At 38.7% G+C, this 22,603-nt stretch overlaps 1 protein-coding gene across 4 annotated transcripts in view; it reads right to left on the reverse strand.

Moving 5' to 3' along the window:
• The window catches only part of Prkg1 (protein kinase cGMP-dependent 1), a 1,181,731-nt gene that overhangs the window by 416,601 nt on the left and 742,527 nt on the right, over positions 1-22,603 (reverse strand). For all 4 annotated transcript variants that reach the window (XM_042262603.2, XM_042262599.2, XM_042262606.2 and 1 more), the window contains one exon: positions 5,147-5,252. In XM_042262603.2, the coding sequence (XP_042118537.1) occupies positions 5,147-5,252 (106 nt within the window). The remainder of the gene's footprint in view (positions 1-5,146; positions 5,253-22,603) is intronic.

Raw genomic sequence — 22,603 nt, forward strand, 5'->3', positions numbered from 1 at the left:
ATCATAAACCATGGTCCATCACCATAATTGCCATCACTCTCATAAACCATGGTCCATCACCATCATCATCACTATCATAAACCATGGTCCATCACCATCATCCTCATCACCATCATGAACTATGGCCCATCACTATCATTGTCATAACCATCATAGTATAGAGCTAAATGAAATCTCACTTCATATCAGCAGAGCCCACTGGTCACACAGTTATTTCCTAATGGTCCTTTGCATGTGGAAACACTACCAACACTAGCACCAGAAGATATGCTTAGAGAGAAACAGTTTAAATTAACTATGGAAGTTATTTGGCTCATTTTCTAGAAGCCATGACAAACGGCAAAGAAACTGCTTGACAGACAGCCATCATGCCATGCTTCCTAGCACTGCCCCTTGAGCTATTTTCAGTCCCTATTAGTCACTTTATTTGACTTACTTTGTGTTGTGCTTGCAAAGTAACATCTGTATCTACATCAGGGAATGTGTAACACAGGCACAGAACAGAAATAACTAAATAAAACTCCAGAATCACAGTCTGATGTGGCATTGAACAGCAAAGAGGGAACCAAACTGTATGAATGATAGTTACAAAATGGATAACTACACTGAAATCAAAATAAAACCCAACTTTGACAAAAAGGAAACACTCTCTACTAGTATAACTACTAGTCATATATATACATACATAGTCATATATATATTCATACATAGTCATATGTGTGTGTGTGTGTGTGTGTGTGTGTGTGTGTGTGTGTGTGTGTTTGTGCCTAGCATGAACTGAAGTTATCAAAGAAAATTCTATACCTGTGTGAAAGAGTCTACAAGGGCAACATTGACAGCTGGAGTGTTGCAGAACCAAAAAAAAAAACCAAACTACCTAGTGTTATGTTTACTCCCTTAGTAACCACTCAATGCCTACCTCTAGCTAGGTCTGACCCAGCATCGCCGTGACTATCAGGCAGAAATTGGGGGATGTACTAACTTAATAAAGCACCAGTTTCTACCAACTTAGAAACTAAGGATGTCATCAGACAATCTGTGGTAGGAAATTCCTAGAGTAGATATAACCTACCTGTTTGATGTTTCTACCAATGTATTTGAAAAGTAGTGCTTTGACTGATGGTTTCTTGTTCTGCAACTGAAAAACTTGCAGCAATTTTCCCACATCAGAACATGGGATTTGGGATAATCTTACTTTTGTTTTTGTTTTTGAGGCAGAGTCTCACTATATAGCCCCGGCTAGCCTGGAACTCAGAGATCTGCCTGGCTCTGTCACGAGTGTGTGTGCCACGCACCCTGCCTCAGAACAAACTATCTCCTATTCCCTTCGAGGTGAGAGTTGTGCTTTGAGTTTACACAAGTGTGTTCATCTCCAAATGTGTGTGCTTATTTAGGAAAACAAGGAGGGCAAATAACAAAGGGAGATGGCCCTGACACAGACTTACTCCCTTTCAACCCTGCCACTCCCAACATTCCTCCCTTATGAAGGTCTAGGATGTGAAATGAGACTCCCACTAAGAACTGTCATTACATTACTGCATCATAATATTATTCTACTATCATTTCCTAAACTTTTTTCAAACAGTGTCACAATTGCTTTGCCTCTTTATCAATACTAGATAACTTCAGATCTAATTTTTATTGGGCAGGCACAGAGAGAAATATGCCCCCACACCTGCCACAGAGCACTAAGGAGACCTTTAAAATTTTTCATCTTTTTATAATATTAAGCTAGGTAACCCTTTCTCAACATGAAGTCATAAAGAAAACATTAGATTGCATTTACCTTGCAAAACTTTAATGTTTTACATTATACAAATGAGCAGCAAGTAAATGTGCTTTAAAAATAATGAATAGGATAATAAGTGATTCTAAATTCATAGTATAAAATTTTAATTGATTTTAGAATTCTACATTTTAGAAGACTTTTCATCATTTCCCGTGGGTGTTGTTGTGCCCTTCTTCTACTTTAATTTGCTTTTATTTCATGTGTACAGATGTTTTGTCTGCATGTCTGTCTGTGCACCACATGCATGCAGTACCTGGGGAGGCCAGAAGAGGGTGTCAGCTCCCCCAAGACTACAGACGTAGATGTTTGTAAGCCACCATATGGGTTTGTGGAGTCAAATTTAGGTCCTCTAGAAGACCAGCCAGTGCTCTTAACTGCTGAGCCATTCTCTAGCCCTGTTACACCCTCTTTTAAAAGCCTCAAAAAAATCAATGGTACCAAGAACAATTGTCCTGGGAACGTGTGGGAAGGTTGAATGTTTTTCACTATTTGAGCTTTGTGGGCATGTGACCTGTACCATAGCAAAGGGTTTGCACTCATTAGGAACCCATTCTTGATTTAATATTGGGCTGTCATCATGAATTTTAGACAATTTTTGAAAGATGGGAGCCTGTATTAACATTTGCAATGAACCTTGAAAAGTGTGTAATGAAAAGTAAACTATCTGCAAAGCAATGCCAAACAAAAACAATAAAATGCTTAAGAACTATCCCTTGTATTAAAACGTTTATAGCATAGAAGTAGGAATAAGAATAGTAACAGAATTATAATCAAAGACAGTGGGCAGTAAATTGCGCGAAAGGGGTGAAACTTCAGAGTGAAAGACAACAGCCCCATGGTTGAGATCAGCATCAGTGGGAAAGAAAGCTTTTAAACTGGATTCAAATGAAGAAAAAAGACAACCAACGACAGCTGGGAGGAAAGACAGAGATGAGTGTGCTGTAGGAAAACCTGGAAATAGGCTCCTGGTCACAGGGAATCACTCGGTGTGTGTTATCTCAAGAACCCAGGCCAAGAAAACTAGTCAGCTGTTGGTGGATACGGGCCTAGAATATCTAACCAATGAGACTATCAATAACCTAACTGCGAGCCACTAAAAGACTGTAGAGATGGAGCCACCAAGTCACAGTCACCATTTCTGAAGATTAAAGCACACGGATGACCACCTTGCCTACTCTCTAGGTTCTCGGCAGCCCTGTGCTATTTAACATACAGTGAGAAATTGTTTTTGCACAGTGGCCAAATGCAAAGTGACATCAAAGTCAGTAGTGCCTGCTTCTCTTTCATTCTACCTGTCATTTCTGCTTGCCCTGAGCTAACTAAGGACAACAGAAATCACTCATTCTAGAGAACCATTAATATTCGGTGTCAAAACAGATTGTAAGACTAAGGTGGCTCTAATTACACACACACACACACACACACACACACACACACACACACCCTCCTAAAACAGTGCCAGTAGAAAAGGAGATCTTCCTGGAATCACCGGAAAGAGACTTTGATTGCCACTTGGCCCATTCCTTGAGATTACAAATTCATGGAAGCTAAAATCAGCATCTTGAGAACTCAAGCTGAGAGATTCCACACAAGTGGCAAGCCCCAGCCTCCACACAAGCATTTCATTGATTACCAATTGAGTTTTCATCGGAGTGTTTGCAGATCAATAGCTTTGCACTTTAAGGCTTAAAATGAATATGCATTCTTTATCTTTCTCTCAGTCTCTCAATACACACACACACACACACACACACACAAACACACATATATATATCCTCCCACATAAATATGGCATCTCAGTAATTTAATTTCCTTTCAAACTATACTGAACTTCAAAAGAAATTTATATTCCACCTCTCCTCATCTAATCACACCAAGGGGAAACGAAAACACCCCGCTGACATTGAACTATTTTAATATATTATTACTTGATATCAAATTAGAATTTTATTGTCCCTTCAGCAGGAATATAACAAAAAGATTTCATGTGGAAATGAAAAATGTATAAAAGATGAAGCAGAAACAAAATTAATTAACAGAAATACCCAAGTAAGGGACATTAAAATTGTATTTTAAGAAACCTCAGTAGATATCTGTGAAGATATATTACTGAAATAAAATGTGAACTTGACTTATTAACTCCACTTTAACCACTTGTTCACACAAAATGAAACTGTGGAAACAAGTTCTAGCCATCAAAAAGGAAGCCTCAGTGTGCACTGGCCTTGCTTCCCATAATCTGTACGTTGCTTTTGAATAATGCTTTAGTTTTCAAAAGTAAAATGATACAAATTGTGGTTGTGTGGATGTGTATGCACAATGTGTGTGTGTGTGTGTGTGTGTGTGTGTGTGTGTGTGTGTTTATGTGTGTATTGTATGTGTGTGTGTATGTGTGTGTGCACATGCACACCAGCAAGAGAAGGACATCGGGTGACCTGCTCTATCCCTCTCCCCATCTTGAAACAAGGTCTCTTACTGAACCTGTGGCTTGCCATTTTAGTTAGACTGGCTGACTTAGACAGCAAGCTCCAGCAACAGTCCCATCTCAGCCCCGTCCCCCACCACACGAGGGTTGCAGACATGCACGCGTCCATGCCTAGCAATCTTCTATGACCTCAAGTTTGTTCAGCGAGCATGCTCAACCACCTAGCCATCCCCGAGCCCACAATACAAAATATTTTAAAATCACTAGAATTGCCAATGTTCCTTTCAAACAAAATTTTATATATATGCTAAAAATAACATATATATGTTAAACTTTAATGGCAGTGAATATCAGTGTTTTTCTAAGAAATGAGAAGTAGGTTTTTTATTTAAATCCTCATCCTATATTGAGTTATCACAATAATTTATGAATTAAAAAAAGGAACTGGAAATGAATGAATTTTGGAAATTAATCTCGGGATTACAGGTTAATAAGCTGCCTTGTGGAATGTCTCTTCTTTAGCTGTGTTGCTTTTTCTATGGAGACCCACACGGGACACCTCGTGAGGCTCTGCGGTCTGGTTAGAGGAAGCAGTGTAAACACATTAACTACAAGATTGTGAGAATGCACACCCTTTCCTGCTCAGGTGAATTCTCATTTGTGTCTCTGAGAAAATCCTGCATGTCTGAGGATAATGGGCACAATGTGCATGTCCTGACTTAACCACACATCCTGAGAACCAGTAGCAGAAATATAACAAGGCTTACCCAAATCTGGCCCTTCCACAAATTGATAGGCAATTAATACTGAGATAAAGGCGCATGCACGCACTTGCACACCCACATCCACTCCCCGCCACCACACACACACAAAGCTGCATTTCAAAGAGGCACCGACGTCTTCCAAATGGAAAGGCAAAACAAGTGTCCTACCTTTTTAAAAACTCCATGTACTCGGTATGCTTGATGAGTCCCGTCCTCATCATTATCGTTTGAAAACATTGTCGATCAATGGCCCAGAGTTTCACATTTACAAGAGCTGGAGGAAGAGAAAACAAAGCAATCAGGGGGAAATTAATTAGAGAATTTCACTTGTGAACAACACCCTGTAAAAGAGATTAGTTATTCATGAGAGGTATGAAAATGATTAACCTTTTAGACACATTTAAAGCTCATAGTGCTAAGCTGTCCTATTTCATCAAAAAGTCAGCTACAGTTGGCAGCAACATGTGGTTCCTGGTTCTCTATCTAATATTGTTGTCTGCCAAGAAAGTTCCTATTGCTTTTGCGTCTCTGTCCAGCCATTCAAAAGTACACATTAAAGACTGCATGAAGGGAACAGAATAAGGTAAAAAGAAGCTCCCAAGAAACAATTCTCCCTGCTAGCTACCCAGAAGATTATTAATGACCCACATAATCATATTTTAATTATTAAAAAGTACAAATAAAATAATTAATTTCCATTTGGGGGGATTCAATATAACTGAAATAATAATTATGCAGCAATTTCTACACAACGCTTGTTTAACAAATTGTAACTTGTGCACAGTCCATGTAGAAGTTTTATTAGATATATTTGTTGAATTTTAATTTCTCTCTTACATCTTCTATCTTTGACAATGTACAATTAAATGTTGAAGCTGAATACCACAGAATCATTAAGTCCATGATTAATAGACAAGATTAAGAACAAAATGGCGGGTGTTATAGATGTAATACAATAATTTATCAAGGTAAACTTATGTATTAAAAACAAGATCGCCGGGCGGTGGTGGCGCACGCCTTTAATCCCAGCACTTGGGAGGCAGAGGCAGGCGGATCTTTGTGAGTTCGAGGCCAGCCTGGGCTACCAAGTGAGCTCCAGGAAAGGCGCAAAGCTACACAGAGAAACCCTGTCTCGAAAAAACCAAAAAAAAAAAAAAAAAAACAAGATGAGCATATTGAGTACTGAAGAGCTCAGCAGTTAGGATCACTGACGGCTCATCTAGGGGACCCAGGTTCGAGTCTCAGCACCCACATGGCAGCTCATAACATCTATAATTGCAGTTTCAGGGCATCAGTGTCCTCTGCTGGCCTCCACAGGCAAAAAGGCATGCATGTTGTGCACAGATATATATGTATACAACACATTCATGCACATCAAATTTTAAAATGTTAAAAGACAAGCATATTAAAATCTTGGTAAATGAACTTGTGGTAAGTATATGATAGGTTTATTATGCTCTCTATCTTTACACATATCTTCACATTTTCATAATAGAAAATGTTGTCAGCATGTGTGTTGATGCAATGTGAGGAAAAATATCTTCTGCATTCTAAGGGACTAAAACTTTCCCTGGACCTCAAAGCCAGAGTTGATAATATACCTTGAGGTCACTTAAGACTGCTGTCCTACTGTGCACTCAGCCTGTTCATTTAGCCCACTTTTAGGAGAACAATGTAACAATCAACCTTACTTGCCTTGAGTTTTCCATATAATCAACTTTTACAATTTAAGTTAATGCATAGCTGTAATCTTAAATTATGTACTCTTGTATACCCCTGACCCAGAATAATGCATGTGTATCATTTACTGAAAGCAGCAAATACAGAGATTGAACTCAATCCTTTAAAATGAATATCCACCATACATGTTGAATGCAACTAGATTTGGATATTGCTTGACAAACAATGCTGTTTGTAGTACTGATTGTTGTCTGGTCAGTTGAGGTCAGTTGGATCCAGTTGACTTAATCATTGTAAAAACTCTGTTAGAGATTTCTGTAAGGTGTCCTATTCCTTCCTCATGTGATGGTTTCTGTGCTGGTCAGCAAATATAGAGTGATGCCCTTTGTTAGGGACAGAGACAAAAAGACAGAAGACACAGACAGAACACAGACACACCCAGACAAAACCGACAAACACAGACAGACAACCTTCAGGCAGGCACTGATTCAGACTCCTACAACAGACAGATGGAGGACGGAACACACAGAAAATGTGAAGTAGATAGTTCAAATCTGAATTTGCTCTTAGTTAAATGATTTCAAGAGGAAGTACTGTTTGTCTTTCCTTAGTGAAACAATGGTGCATTATTGGAGTTAATCACCAATGTGCTTAATCCATGCAAGCATGAGAGCTTTAAAAGACAGGATCATATACTGTACTCAAAAACAAAGGAGATGCCCCAAAGCCAAGCGGTGGTAGTGCATGCTTTTAATCCCAGCACTCAGGAGGTAGAGGCAGGCAGATCTCTGTGAGTTCAAGGCCAGCCTTGTCTACAGAGTGAGTTCCAGGACAGTCAAAGCTACACAGAGAAACCCTGTCTCAAAGAATCAAGAGAAAAAATAATAATAAAGGAAAATATAAGAGATGCAACAGCAGATGGTACTGAGTGAAACTACTGGGAGGAGCCACAAGACAGTACAAGTGAACATAGTTAAACTGAGAGAGCCAGGTTAGGAGGGGAGGAAACATCACCAGCATAGTTAAAATATACATGTGCCTTGAGAAGATGGGGCAGAAGCAACATGAAAAGAACAAGAGAGAACGAAGATAAATGGAATGTTAGACTCTAAGGCAAACTTAATTCTGGAATTTTACCTAACGTTCTTTGCAAATCTCTTTGAGGCTAAGAAATGTGAATGTGGTTGAAAAACATTCAGTAAAGTAGAAAAAGAAGAAAGCAGAAAGAAGTTATGTATGCAAGGCTCCATTCCAAATATCTTCTGAAAATGAAACTTCTTCACACAGTCATCACAGGTATTCTCCAGTCACAGTCTAGCTCTCCTGATGTCAGGCTCATTTCCAGAACACCTGTTTACCTAACACAAACCATAAGACTATATGATACAATAACAAAAAGGTGGAACACCAGAACAAATGACTCAAGAACAGACCCACAAGGGAGACCTTGGGAAATGATGACGCTTGAATGGGGGGATGGATGAAGTGGACACAGTGAGGAAAGACCTGGAACCAAAATCCAGCTAGACGTGAGCTATGGAGACCAGCACCATAAAGCAGCACCAAACGGCTGAGATTTGTGGCATAATTTCAGAGTGAGCTGATACAGGACTCTGAAACACAGACTTATGGAGTAAGAATTCATTTGATGAATAACAGAAATCTGTTAGAGATCTCTAAGACACAAATGAAAGAAAGCAAATCAGCAAAATTTAAAAGAATGTGCCCTGGGCACACCAATGTGTTTTAGAATGTTTGTGTGTAATAAAATAAAAGAATTCCAAACTCATCCTCATTTTTAGCAGTAGGTATGGCATATATATGTATGTATGTATACCCACCACCAAAGGAAAAATTAGATTGCACCAATCAATGATTCTAATTTTTTACATTTAACATTTCTATTTTGATTGTGTTTATGTGTATAGGTTGTGCATGTCAGGGCATGTGTGCAGAAGTCAAAGGATAACTTGCAAGAGTTGTTTCTTTCTTTCTACCATATGGGTCCCAGAGGAACCACTTGGCTCCTCAGGCTTGGTGTCAGACACCCCTACTCAATGAGCCATCTTGCTGGCCCCAACGTTACTATTTTTTTAAATATGATTAACTGACACACATACAGTTTTCCAATACACATTAGTTGATGACTAGAAATGGAAAGGCTGAGTGAAGTTCAGGGTGGATACATCTTAAAGCCATAGCATGGCAGGAAGAAAAGACTTAATATTTTCACCCTCTGAACAGCAGGGCATGAGATGTCCTTTATAGAATCTGAGAGCTACGGCCATAGTGACAGTGAGCAACACAATCTAGGAGGGACACATATTAGATTAGGAGAGCCCAGAGTCCAGTGGTCTACAGACCAGCAAGGTGTCAATAAGTAACAGTCCAGATAGTATCTGTAGAGAGCTGTAGTAATATGATGAAAGGTCTGGTAAGGAAAATCACCTTGGTAATTCATAGGGTGTAGTTTCAGACAAGGAGGGATACATATCTAGTGAGGCCACAAGCAACTCAGGAATCAAGAAAGAAAATCACACTGAGTGTGCCAGCAATAAGAATAAGAGCAAAGGCTTGGCAATGTGGGTATGTAGAGTGTATGTGTATATCCTTGTGTGTATCTCGGTGTGGCCATGTGTGTCTGCATATATCGGTGTATGTGTTCCTGTGATCACTATGCAACTTAGTGACATATGTGAGCATATGTGGTTAATATAGCATTTATCTCTTGTATGTATATTTAATGTTTCCTAAAAAAAAAAGTATATAATCTTCCAGAGACAAATTTCTTGTTTCTTTATATTACTCAAACCAGCAGAAATGGGCATTCACTGATAAGCATTAGGTATACTTCTTGATAAATGAAATTTATATACAGAGTTCACCTAAAAAAAATCTTCATGTGAAAAAGTAAGGCTACATTATTTCACATGTTATAATCAAGTCTCCAAACTGAATTTATCAGATTTCACTATCCATATATATTTTTAATGACTTCTGAAAATGAATTTACAGAATTCAATGATTTGCTTACTTGGGCTACTAAAATGTCCCTAAGTGAAATTTCATTTCAGATAATATTGCTTCATGGTAATGACCATGGGTTGACAAAACAGAAAATGTATCCATGACCTTGAATAACATGTCAAAACCTTTTTGCACTTTAAACCACTACATGTTGGCATTTTATAGGTAGGCAAGCATGACCTGTCTTATCATTAAAAATGCAGTTTTAGAGCTGTGATTAACATCTTGCTTAAGTCACCTGCCGGGGTGTAAGTCTGTTGCTCCCTTAAAGAGACCAATAAAAGAAATCTTTCTTTATCTTCAATTTTAAGTGTCTTATTAATCTCTACAGGGAATCATCTCTGTATGAAGGAAATACCTGAGACTCTCATGATGATGATTGCAGTTAAACTATGACAATACAGGCTATTGACGCTGTCCTTGGTTGCCTGCCAGAAACTGAAGGTAAGATCTATTGCTGAAGACACCACACTGAGGACATAGGACTTTGAGAAATGGGGCCAGAAATTACCTGCAAGCCTCTCCCTAGGGATTAGCTCTTGTAGTACTGGAAAGAGACATGCACCTTGCCAAGGGAGAAAAACAACCAATTGTCCTACCCAGTTGTAATGCCTTACAGACAACAATGACTGAATGGCAAGATATCCCAACAGGCACTTACATCCTGTGGGAAGCCAACAGCAGTCTAATTGGATTTAAGTTCCACTAAATAGGAGGACATTCATGCCTAGTACCATAAACCTGGTTCATTATCTATGGCTGTTGAGGTGATGTATGCTGAAAGAGGGCCTACTACTGCCATTTCCCCAAACCACCGTGGCGGTTTGGATGAGACTGGCCCCTGTAGGGTCAGATATTTGCATGCTTAGTCCCCAGTTGTTGAACTACTTGAGAAAGATTAGAAGGAGTAGGAGGTGTGACCTTGTTGGAGGACATATATCTCTGGGGGTGGGATTTGAAGTTTCAAAAGACCATCCCAGGACTAGTTGTTCCCTCCCTCCATCTGACCGCTTCCTATGGATCAGGATGTAAAGCTCTCAGCTACTGCCCTAGCACCATGTCTGCCTACTTCCCACCATAAAGATAAAGGACTAAACCTCTGAAACTGTAAGCAAGGCCCCCAATTAAACGCTTTATTTTACAAGAATAACCTTTGTCATTGTATCTCTTCACAACAATAGAAGAATAACAAAGACAACCAGTATGATTTCTAACTGCATTCTAAGTACTTACCCTTATGCCCATAGACAAGCATATGTTTCACTCCTCATCAAAGAAGCTTCTTTGTGCACCAGAGACCAAAATTCCACAACTGGTCAAAATGCAGAGAAAAATTGACTGCAAGGTACCCATCCCCAATTGATATCTCGACAACATATCCCCTACACCTAAGTCTCAGGAAACATCTCAGGAAAAAGGGTGGAACAATCTGAAGAGCCAGAGGACTCTGGCTGATAGTGTCCTCTATATGACACATGTAAACTACACCAGGAAATGTCAGCAACATGGTTGCCTAAACAAGATCTGAAAAATGGCAAAACCAACTGACATGTCAACATGGAGGGGGAAATTTCCCAAGGCTCCACCACTAAATGGAGAGCTACATGAAATTAATAGCTGCTGAGAGAGGCCATTTTCTCCAGGGACAAGGTCCTTAATAGGTTATTCAATCCCAAGAGGTCAACCCTAATTATATATGAATAACACCAAATGAACCCAAGAGGTTGTGTTTATAAATTTATGTGTGTGTGAGTGTGTGAGTGTGTGTGTGTGTGTGTGTGCGCGTGCGTGCGTGCGTGCGTGCGTGCGTGCGTGCGTGCGTGTGTGTGTGTGTGTGTGTGTGTGTGTGTGTGTAAAGCAATAATAAGAAGCTGTGAATCTGAGAAGGGATATGGTGGATACATAGGAAGAGCTGGAGGAGATGAGGATGATATAATTACAAAACTCATATATGAAATCTCAACAATAAAATTTTAAAGACCTATAAAGTCTAAAGGACATAAGGCAGAGATGGAGAAGCAATCTTTCTTTGCACTGAAGCATGCTTCTAAAAGTCTTGCCCAAAGCACACCATGTTCTTACCTTAAAGTCACGCTCCACTCAGGGGAAATACATAACCTCTCATCACTGAGATTTCTAAGCATACTAGTAGAATGGCAATGCCTTCAACACAGGAAACAACTGGCTGTCACTTACAGAAAACCAAGATTCCAGAGGATGTAGGCATAAAATTGTGCTAGACTAAAATCACAAATCTGGATTTAGCTTAACTTCTAGGGAGGAATTCGTCTGCTGTCCAATGCAAATTCTGGAAGAATACAGAGAAAGCATCTACGATGAGTACAAAGCACTGCCAGACTCAAATATTTATTCAGCCTATATTTATATCATACCAATATGGCAGACACTGATGCTTGATATGGAAGAAAAAAAACAAAACAAATTCACAGTCTTAACATCAACGTAGGATCTACTACACAGGCTCACACGCTACCATCTGCACTAAGGCTGGCCAGTGGTTTGTTTTTCGTAGTCTGCTAGCAAAGAATGGATTTTAAATTTTCACACAGTTGAAGATTTTTAAATAGAAGCATATTTTATGACACTTGAAAATTATCTGAAATAAATTTCAATGTCCATAAAATTCTTCTTGGTACCCAGCCACGCCTGTTCATTTACATATTGTCTCTGGATGAATTGAGTAACTGTGACAGAGACCATATGGATCCCAAAGCCTAAAATATTTCCCATCATAGGCCCTTTTCAGAAAGCACCTGCTGATTCCTGCTCCAGCAGACAAGAAAAATCAGAAGCTAAGCTAGGTTTCCAGGGCTGTATACACTCAGGAAAAGCAACACATACTTCCCAAGAGTGGGGATGGGGCAGTGAAAAGAGCTGGCTGAAGAGAGATTTAACGATCTTCAGATTCATGGTTGTTCACCTAGTGTTGTGGACTAAATATGTTTATTTCCCCCAACTTTGTCACTTGAAGCCCTAACTACTGAAAAAGGTAGTATTAGGAGATGGGGCCTTTAAGAGTTGGTTGTGTTTAGATGAGGCCAGAAAGAGGATGCTTAAATAATAGGGTTAGTGATCTACCAGGAGGAGATGTAGCAGACCAGCCTCTGTCTGCACACTTGTACCAAGTGTTCATGGGAGGAAACCACAGCATGCTGATGCCATGGTCTAGGACTTCAGATCCAGAACACTAAGAAACATGTGCCTGTGTTGTGAGACAGACAGCCTATAATGTTTGTTCTATCTTCCTGAATGAGGGTAATGGCTGGCATCAGCAAAGCACCGTAAAGAACATGGAACTCAGAAAATTCTGTTTGGGTTTTTTTTTTTTTTTGCATGTTTAGGAGATTAAACCTAGGGTCTCATAAATTAGGTATGTGCTCTAGAGCTGGCCTATATCCCCAACAAAATTCAAGGGATTCTTAAATGTGAGGGAGGCAAACAACACTTTTATTTTTACTACCCTGTAGTTGAAATGTAGCATTTTTTCTAATCTTTAAATGTGAGCAACAAACCTCACCAACAGAAACCACAGCTATTTTTATATCATGCTAACATTTGCTATAGAGTCCTTAAATATAATTTATATTCATGATGATTTTTTTAAATTATGGGAGTTATTTGTCTTATTTTTAGATAGTTGTTATATCCCAATTCATCATTATGTTTCACCAGTTTCAATAGAAATGGATTTATTTTCCAGTGATCCTTGATTAATGCTTTAAATATATAGAGGGGTCTAGATGCTCCATCAAACTGACAATAGGTCTTTAGCATCCATAAGCTACACCTGGGCTGAAGGTGTGGGTCAGTGGTGAAGACCCAACTTAGAACACTGTGAAGCCTTGGATTAAATCCCTAAGAACCACGGAGAGTAGGAGAGGAGCTAAAGATAGAACCTCCTGTCCTAAGCAACTCTTTCAGGAAAAATATAAAAACCCAGTAATAATGACTGGGTCTTCACTAGCTTGCACCCATGGGTGATATTGAAATATTAAAATATCATGGTGTTATTTATGAACAGTGACCTCTCTGACTTCCCTGGGGCCACTCCCCAAGGGTGTGCACAATTCAGTAACTAAAGAGTAAACCTGAGCTTAGTGGGAGCCTGGCAAGACCTTTTTCCAGAATTAAGTACTCAGTAGAGATGGTAGGACGTTTTAATATCCCTCTCATTTGCCAGAAAGGGGAGAGGGGGGTCAGGAGAGTGGGGAGGGAGCACTTGGAGGAAACCACAAGTGGTCCAGATGGACTGAGATGTTTGTTGGATGAGATAGGAGGTAGTTAGAAGAGAGACTGAACTGGTAAGGAAAATCCACAGGGTTAGAGTGTGATGGCTCTGGCTGACTGCCTGTGAATCTTGGTCTAGATACACAAGTCGGAAAAGAGGCAGTTACAGTACGTAATTTACTTCCAAAGGAATACATTAGCAGTAGCATGCCAGTGAAAAGGTGGAGAAGACATAGGAGGAGACAGGGGAATGGGAGATAGGGGGAGGAAAAGGAGGAGAAGAAGAGAGGGGCAGGGACAGGGAGATCAGTTAGCAGCTCTTTTAATTATCCTACAGCATAGAGTCTGGTAACAACAATAAAGTTAGAGAGGTGAATCAGCATTAAAGAACTCAGGTAGATAACTCAGAGAGGGAATTTGACCCTAAAATCCCACAGTCTACACAGATGTGAATGCAATTGCAGTACCAGAAAAATAAATGTTGTGTTCACATTATTCAAAAGTGCAAGTGACGGTATATTTGCAAATAACTTCTTTATATTTCCAGGCCAAAAAAAAAAAAAAAAAAAAAAAAAACCAAAACAAAACAAAACAAAAAACCAAAAAAACAACAAAAAAAATCCGTACAATTTAAAGTCATATGTAAGTGACTTATAATAAGCAAAATTGTCTTTTAATTCTTTTGCTTCTACATTATAAATGTAAGATATATTCTCAATGTTTTCAGATAGATTCCTCTGCGTTTTTTAAATTATTCTTGCTATAACAAAAAGTCAAATTATCTTAACACTACTCTTGATATTTTGGGTCTAATAGAAATTTGTGCACTAGAAATAAATGTACCCAGTTTCTACAAGTCTTAGGACAAATATTTTAATAGAAAAGTAATTTGGGCCATTCTAAAGAGGCAGAAAAATTATCAAGTATCTAAGTAAATGTTATGTTTGAGGACAAGTGTGTTTTTTCTGTAACTTAGTCAAGAAGATATACAGAGAGCCAAGAAGGAAGCAAAAAGCACTCAACAGCAGCAACATACCAAGAAATAGTAGTTAATAGCCACTGTGGTGGCTCTCATTAGTGAAAATAACTATTGCTGAAGATGTGAAGAAATCAGAACCCCATGTATTGCCAAAAGGTTACAAGATACATCCCTAAATCAATGCTAACAGGAACACAAGGAGGTATCTGTATGCCAATATTCACTGTGGCATGTCATAATAGTAGCAAGATTGAAATGATCCAAATGTCCTCTGGGGAGTGAACTGATAAACAAAGTATGAATAAACACATGACCAACTGTTATTCAGTCTTAAAATTTCAGACACATGGTATAATACAGTTTAACTTTAAGAATATGCACAGTTAAATAAATAATATCCCATGGACAAATGTTATCTGATTCCAGCTGATAGGAGATGCATAGAACCAAATTCAAAGACAGAAAAATTAAAAAAATAAACATAAAAAAGTGGATGCTAGGCACAGGGAGTGAGGAAAATAGCAAGTCACTGTTTTATTTGTACCGAGTTTGAGTTTGAGTTTGAGTCTAGGGTGGTGAAGATTCCTGCAGCTAGCAACGTGAATATATTTAAATATCATGGAACTGCATTCTTTAAATTGTTAGAATGATACATGTTATGTGTGCTCCATCTTGATAAACAAAGCATTGGTCAGATGGATTTACATGGTGAGATAACCAAATAAAATGCATTCCTGTTGTCTTTTCATTTTCCAAAAGACTGACACAAGTATCTACAAAAGAACAAGAGGGCACATCCTGAGGAGTATGTTTTAGATGATGTCATCACTGTGTGACCATCACCGAGTTATCTACATACATAAGCTGGGATAGCTAATACATAATGATGGCATCCCAGGTGCATGATTGTGTATAGGCACAAGAGAGGGGACTCATTACAAAGACTAGCTCATATAACCACAGAGGTCAGATGAGAGAACAGAGTTTCCTCCACATTTTGCTCTGTCTAGAACCACACAGGAGAGGTCAGACCTTCTTGACTCATTGTACTGATGCCAATGTTAGTCTCTTTTGGAAGCACACCCATAAGTGGTATTTTGCCTACTGCCCCAATATTGCTACACCCAAGCAAGTCAAAATGTAAAATTAACCATTAGATGTTGAGTTTGTAATCATAGTTTAAGTTTTCAGACAGTCTGTAGACAAAACTTTCTGCAGCCTTGATTTTTTTTATATTCTCCATATACTTGTTTGTTTGTTTTGTTTTCCCAGAGACAAGATTTCTCTGTGTAACAGTCCTGGCTGTCCTGAAACTCACTCTGTAGATTAAGCTGGCCTTGAACTCAAAAATACACCTTCCTCTGCCTCCTGAGTGCTGGAATCAAAGGTGTACATCACCAGTCTTCACTGCTTAATATGACAGCTATGGTTACTGTTCCCTTGCAATGTGGCAAATACATGTAAATCACACCTGCATTTTTAAGACAGTAAGAAAATCCATGAATGATTTCAGATTGACCATGTCTTAAAATGATAATATTTGGGGGAGGTGTTTGATTAAATAAAATATACCTGTTTCCGTATGCTTTTGGATGGAAGCTGTGGAAGAATGAAGTTATGTATCTAACTCATATTATGTTTCTCTTGGTCAGTGAGGCTCTAGAAGAGCAATGAGATATCCATTTCCCTACTAAAGACTTCTTTGCATCCTGGAATGGCACAAACCAAGAACTCCTCGAATACATTCTAACTTTAAATATGTATACATAAATATGGTGTATAGGCAATGTTCTCCTCTGTTTTTATACTTCACTGCAAAAGTGCCACAGGTCCTCACGTTAGAAGACAGCTGATTCTTCAGTTCACACCATGCTTTAGCATCTTTCTCTATTAGTTAAATTTTCTGACAAGGATTCCAAAGAGATTTATTTTCTCAAGAGTCCTGGTTAGGTTTCTGTTAACTTGAAACAAGTTAGAGTCATCTGGGAAGAGAAATTGATAAAATGCCTTTATCAGAATGGTCCATGAGAAAGTCTAGGGGAGCATTTTTCTTGGTTAATGATGGAGGTGGGAGGTCCCAGCACACTGGATCAGTGTCACCCTGGGTGGGAGAAAGCAGTCAATGCAAACCATAAGAGGAAGGCAGTTGACAGTGTTTAACCTCTAAGGCCTCTGCTTCAGTTCCTGCCTCCAGGTTTCTGCCTTGAGACCCTGCCCTTACTCTCCTTCATGGAGGACTATGAGCTGCAAAATGAAATAAACCCCTTTCTCTCCAAATTGTTTTTGGTCATGTCATTTATTACTGGCAACAAAAAGCAAAGCTAAACATCTACTCAGCTGTTTCTCAGTGAATCATCTCAGTAGATGGGACCCACATAAAACTTTTGCTAACCTATAAGAATCATAAGGAAAGAATCCTTAGCTATGTTTCTACTTCACTTTCAACACTAAAGAACAACAACTTCTGCCATAAGATGCCCCAAGGATTCTACAAGCTTCCTGCTGTTGTCCTTCACTTCATGCTGAAATCATCTATGAACACCCAAATACTTAGTGTGACAGAATCAGGGGCTTGGAAGAGACCTCGAGGGACTCCATGGAACTCACAACTGCTCCTCAACATTGTAAGGGCATATGTTTTCCTCAAGCTAAATTTCAGCTGCCAAATGTTCTGAGACAAATGCTTCATAATTAGAAAAGACCATTTGCTGGAGCCCATGCAGCTGTACACACCAATCTCCACTGTACAAATCACTTCCCCGCTAATTCTAAAAATATGCTTTAAACTTGCTTCCTAGGAAAGCTATATTTTTAATGACTAAATGATTAAATATGTTGATGCTAATTTGTTTATAATGCGAAGAGGGGAAATTATAACACTGCATACTGTAGATGAAAATCATCATTGTTACAAATTTAACAGGAGAAAATTCACCATGAATGTTGCTATGATGTTCTCTATTCCAGAGGATGCAGTGTATTGTATTGACTGGTAATAAAGTGAGGAGAAACATAGGTCTTTCCATTCAACTCTGTCTTACTTCATACCTTGCACAGTCTCACTAACTGCCCAGATCACAAATAATTAAATCATAATTAAAACACTCAGTAAAGGCCAAGGAGTGACTTTTGAAAACTGTTGGGAAACAATTAACAAAATGACTTTTTAATTGGACTTTATATTTAAAAGTTAAGGACACTTGAAAGATCAAGTGTATGGTGATACATTTTTAAAGATTTGATGATATAACAACAATCATTATGTGAGCTATCTTTATGAGAACATCTACTAAATGTATTCCATGATGTAAATGTCTGTTTAATATGGAATCATTGCTGCAGTGCAGTATCCTTATCTACTTTCTCTGAATATGAAAACTGAGTCTCACAAAGGCTAACTTACTGCTCAGACCATACATATAATAGAGTTTTATTCTAACACCAAAGCCTAGTTCTTTTCACAAACAGCTGCTTCTTAAATTCTAGAACTGGTTAGCTTCCTTTAGTCAATTTAGCTGTTCCCTATTATTGACCTAGTTATCTTTATTAAATGCTCAAAATCATTTATTTTTTAATTTTTTAAATTATTTTACAATTTCTTATTAAATGCTCAAAAAAATGGAATATAATTCTGATGAAGTAGTTGAGGTGGGGAGGATTTCCTTAAGTCACATAAGCACAAGTAACCTGCAAATTTTATCTATGGTTTCAATATTCTAGGAGGCTTCAATGGCATTTGGGACCTCTTGACAACATTCTCTGGGTATCTGGAATGCCCTTCGCCTTCTGTGTTGAAGGAACCTTTTGTGTAAGTTCAGAAAGCCTTCTCTCCACTGACTGGTACTTCATGCAGAGTAACTCAACGGGGTTAAAGAATCCATTTTTAAAAGTCACAGCAATGCAAATTGTCCTGATTCTAGTTAGGGCAGTTACCATGGCAACTGGAGTGGATGTAGATGGAAGCTCAGGTCAATCAGTCATTTTTAACTTATACAGAATTCTGTCTCTGTCTCACTGCTTTTTGGCTAAAACCCATAAATACCAAGACAAAGATTCTGAAGACTAACAAGTTCTGGGCATGAAAAATAGGATGCAGGGAATTTCCTGGTTGTCCTACTCTTTCTTCTCACAATTCTTGTTCACAGCAATGCAACTGTGTCACTTTCTATCTAATAAACCAAAATCAAATTACAGGGAGTGCTATAGTAATACACTTCCATAAGGAAATACTGTTGCACTTGGAAGGCAGGGGCACACAATTCTCTGAGTTTGGGGCCAGCCTGGTCTACAGAGCGAGTTCCAGGATATCCAGGGCTACACAGAGAAACTCTGTCTAGGAAAACTAACATATATTACATAACTATATATTATATATGATTAACAATATGTATATTGTTAATTGGGGCTCAGGATTAGCTAGCATAGATGTGGAACATGGAAATAAGAAATAAATAAAATAAACAGTGAATAGATAAACCTTAGGTCAACTGTGACAACACTAGTAAAGGTCAGGAGGAGTAGGCAAAAGAGCAGGAAGAAAAGTGGAAATAATTTCTGGAAAATACATGAATTTCTGTTTAACATTGCTACAAGTTAGGAAACAACAGTGAAAAGATGATTTAATAATAGATATATGAAACCTAAAGTACAAATTCCATTGTGAAGATGCTAAATATAAGTATTACATTAATATTAGGCCATTAAATCATATTATCACGTTGCAAAGTGCTAATGAGGCACAGGGAAGTTAAAAGCCACTTCATTTTAAGGAAATGAAGCTCCCTGTTTCTCAAAACTCATTCAGTAAGTTCCCTACTTCACCTTTTGGAATGCTAAATATATTCATAACTACATTTTATCTGCACTACAAGATGGAACAACCCTGGGCTAGAGAGAGAGACTCCGTCTAAAAAAAAAATTAACAAACAAACAAAAAAATGAGATACAGACATTGCTCTCCATTATGATGTTAATGCTACAAGCTTCATTTCTTAACCTTTCCTCTTCATTTACATACTCAGTTCTTTTATCCTTCCATTCTAAGCGTACAAGTCTTAATTGCTCCTTGTCAAGTTAAATTTGAGACAATCATCGGATAATGTCTCCTGAATTATGAGTCATTTTTTTCCTGATTTATCAAAGATGGAACTAAGATCAGTTTTAAGAGTTGAAAGGGTTGGCAATTAAGACTCAGTTTAAAGACAGAGACAGAATAAGCAATGGCTGAATCAGGCTAACAAGTTTCTTGGGTGCAAAGTGTTCACATTGGCAATTTTACTAATGTTAAAGAAAATAGAACTGAATCGTATGGGGAATGGATTTGGATTAACTTAAAGGAGTGACGGGACCATCAGATTTTGTATGAGCCTAAGGAGCAATGGAATGAAGGATGAACTGTAGGCCTGAATGTGTGATAACTAGCCAGCAGCAACATCCCTCTTTGGGAAGCATTATTCCAAAAAAAAAAAAAAAAAAAAAATGCAGCGTAAAGACCAACTCTACATTAGAAGTTCAGATGTCTAGCTCTTCATTTTCTTTCCAGCTGCCACCAGAAAGACTTTAGATCCGTCCTGGACATGCTAGCATTATATTGAGACCAATATGAAGGTTTTATATTTCTCAATGCAAACAGAATCAGAACTTCTTTTCTAGCAGTATCTTTGACCAGAAAATTGTGCTCTACTAAAAAAAAGAGCACAAAAGGAAAGTTGTAGCCGGGCGGTGGTGGCACACGCCTTTAATCCCAGCACTCGGGAGGCAGAGCCAGGTGGATCTCTGTGAGTTCGAGGCCAGCCTGGACTACCAAGTGAGTCCCAGGAAAGGCGCAAAGCTACACAGAGAAACCCTGTCTCGAAAAACCAAAAAAAAAAAAAAAAAAAAAAAGGAAAGTTGTAAGAAATTAGAGAAGAAAGAGGCTGATGATTGATCAGCTCCAGAGGCTGCCACTGGTGCATCTCTGATGCAATGGCCAAAGGGGATTAGAAACCCATTAGACAGACAGCAAGAACAAGGGGAAAGACTACCAAGGAAGCAGAAGAGGATAAGCTGGCATCCAAGGCAGCATCAGCACCTGCTACAAAGCCTTTCATTAAGGGGCCATATATGAGAAAAATTGTGAAGGCTTCAGCTCCCGGTAGAAACTCTGAGCTGGCAGATAAGGTGCTACACTGACCTTGAACTCTCTATGTAATCAAAGATGACCCCAAGTGCTGTCCCCTCCTCTTGCATCTACCTCCTGAGTGCTGAGATTGATGGTGTGCATCAGCACTCCGCCAGATTTACAGGGTGCTGGGAAGGGAACTCAGGACCCAGACTACCTACATGGTAGTCGAGCACTCTGCCAACTGAAGTACATCTCCAGCCCTCAGATCAGATATTAAAATAAAGATTCATCTATCGCAACAGCAAATATGTACAGGAGGAAGTGGAAGAAGGAAATATCTGGAAAAGAGGTGATAGTACATGTTTACTAACAAAGTGATAAATCGTCTTTTGACTGGCAGAATCAAAAGAAACAAAGGTGGGAGGCAGAATGCTATAATCAGAGACAATAATCTTAAATTGGGCAAGTGTGGGCATTTTGCTTTCCTCCTCCAAGAGTGTGTAGCCTTAAGAAATTATTGTAAGAATCCTGGGACCTATGCAGGGAGGCTTGGCTCGGTCTGGGAGGGGGGGACTGGACCTGGCTGGACTGAGTCTACCAGGTCAATCCCAGTCCTCGGGGGAGACCTTGATCTGGAGGAGGTGGGAATGGGGGGTGGGGTGGAGGGAGGGGGAGGGGGCGAGAGTGGGAGAACAGGGGAATCTGTGGCTATTATGTTGAACTAAATGATGTTGTAAAATAAATTTACTTAAAAAAAAAAAGAAATTATTGTAAGATCTTACTAATGGTCTCTTACAAGAAATAGAAATAGTATGCAAAATGGAACTGTCCTTAACAATGACTTTTGAAATAGTAGATGACATGAAAATATAGTTCAGTTATCAGTGACCTTTAATATAAATATAAATTTATATTATATTATATTATATTATATTATATTATATTGTGTTATATTATATTTAGCTAATTTAGCTAATCTATAGGGTGGTGACAATGAATTTTGATGGGCTTAAAAAGAAAAGTTCACAGATTTGCTTCACTAACTCAGTATAGAAAAGAAACACTCTGGTAAAGGGCACCCAGGTTTACGCAGGCTGTGAGGCTAACAGAGAAAATTAAGATTAAGAATGACTGAGCATGTGGTATTAAGGTACAAAGGTCAAAGCACCACCTTAAAGCAGCACAGAAGACCTTGAAGGCAAGAAATGTGACTTCATCCTTTATTTCTACCTCCTGACACACAATAAAGGGCCAATAAATACTGAATAACTCATACATATTCTTGTCTGGCATTCTAAGGCATAACTGCCTCTCCACTTTTCATCTCAGGGGAGGCTTTAATATTATAAACAGCCCCATTTTATTTAATTGATGTCAAAGCCGAGGAAAGAAGTAGAATAAAAAATTAAATAGGTGGCTTGTGATTCTTTAAGAGAGGACAGTGGAGGCTGGGGAGCCACCGGCTTTAATGAGATCCATGTTCAATGAGCTTTCAATACACAGAAGGGTCCATTTCACAGCAGTGAGGCTCCAAAGGCATCATACTCGGGGCATAAATCAAAAACTTCAGTGTCTGGCACGCTCCTGA

Source organism: Peromyscus maniculatus, chromosome 1 (assembly GCF_049852395.1).
Source record: "Peromyscus maniculatus bairdii isolate BWxNUB_F1_BW_parent chromosome 1, HU_Pman_BW_mat_3.1, whole genome shotgun sequence".
Taxonomy (NCBI): Eukaryota; Metazoa; Chordata; class Mammalia; order Rodentia; family Cricetidae; genus Peromyscus; species Peromyscus maniculatus.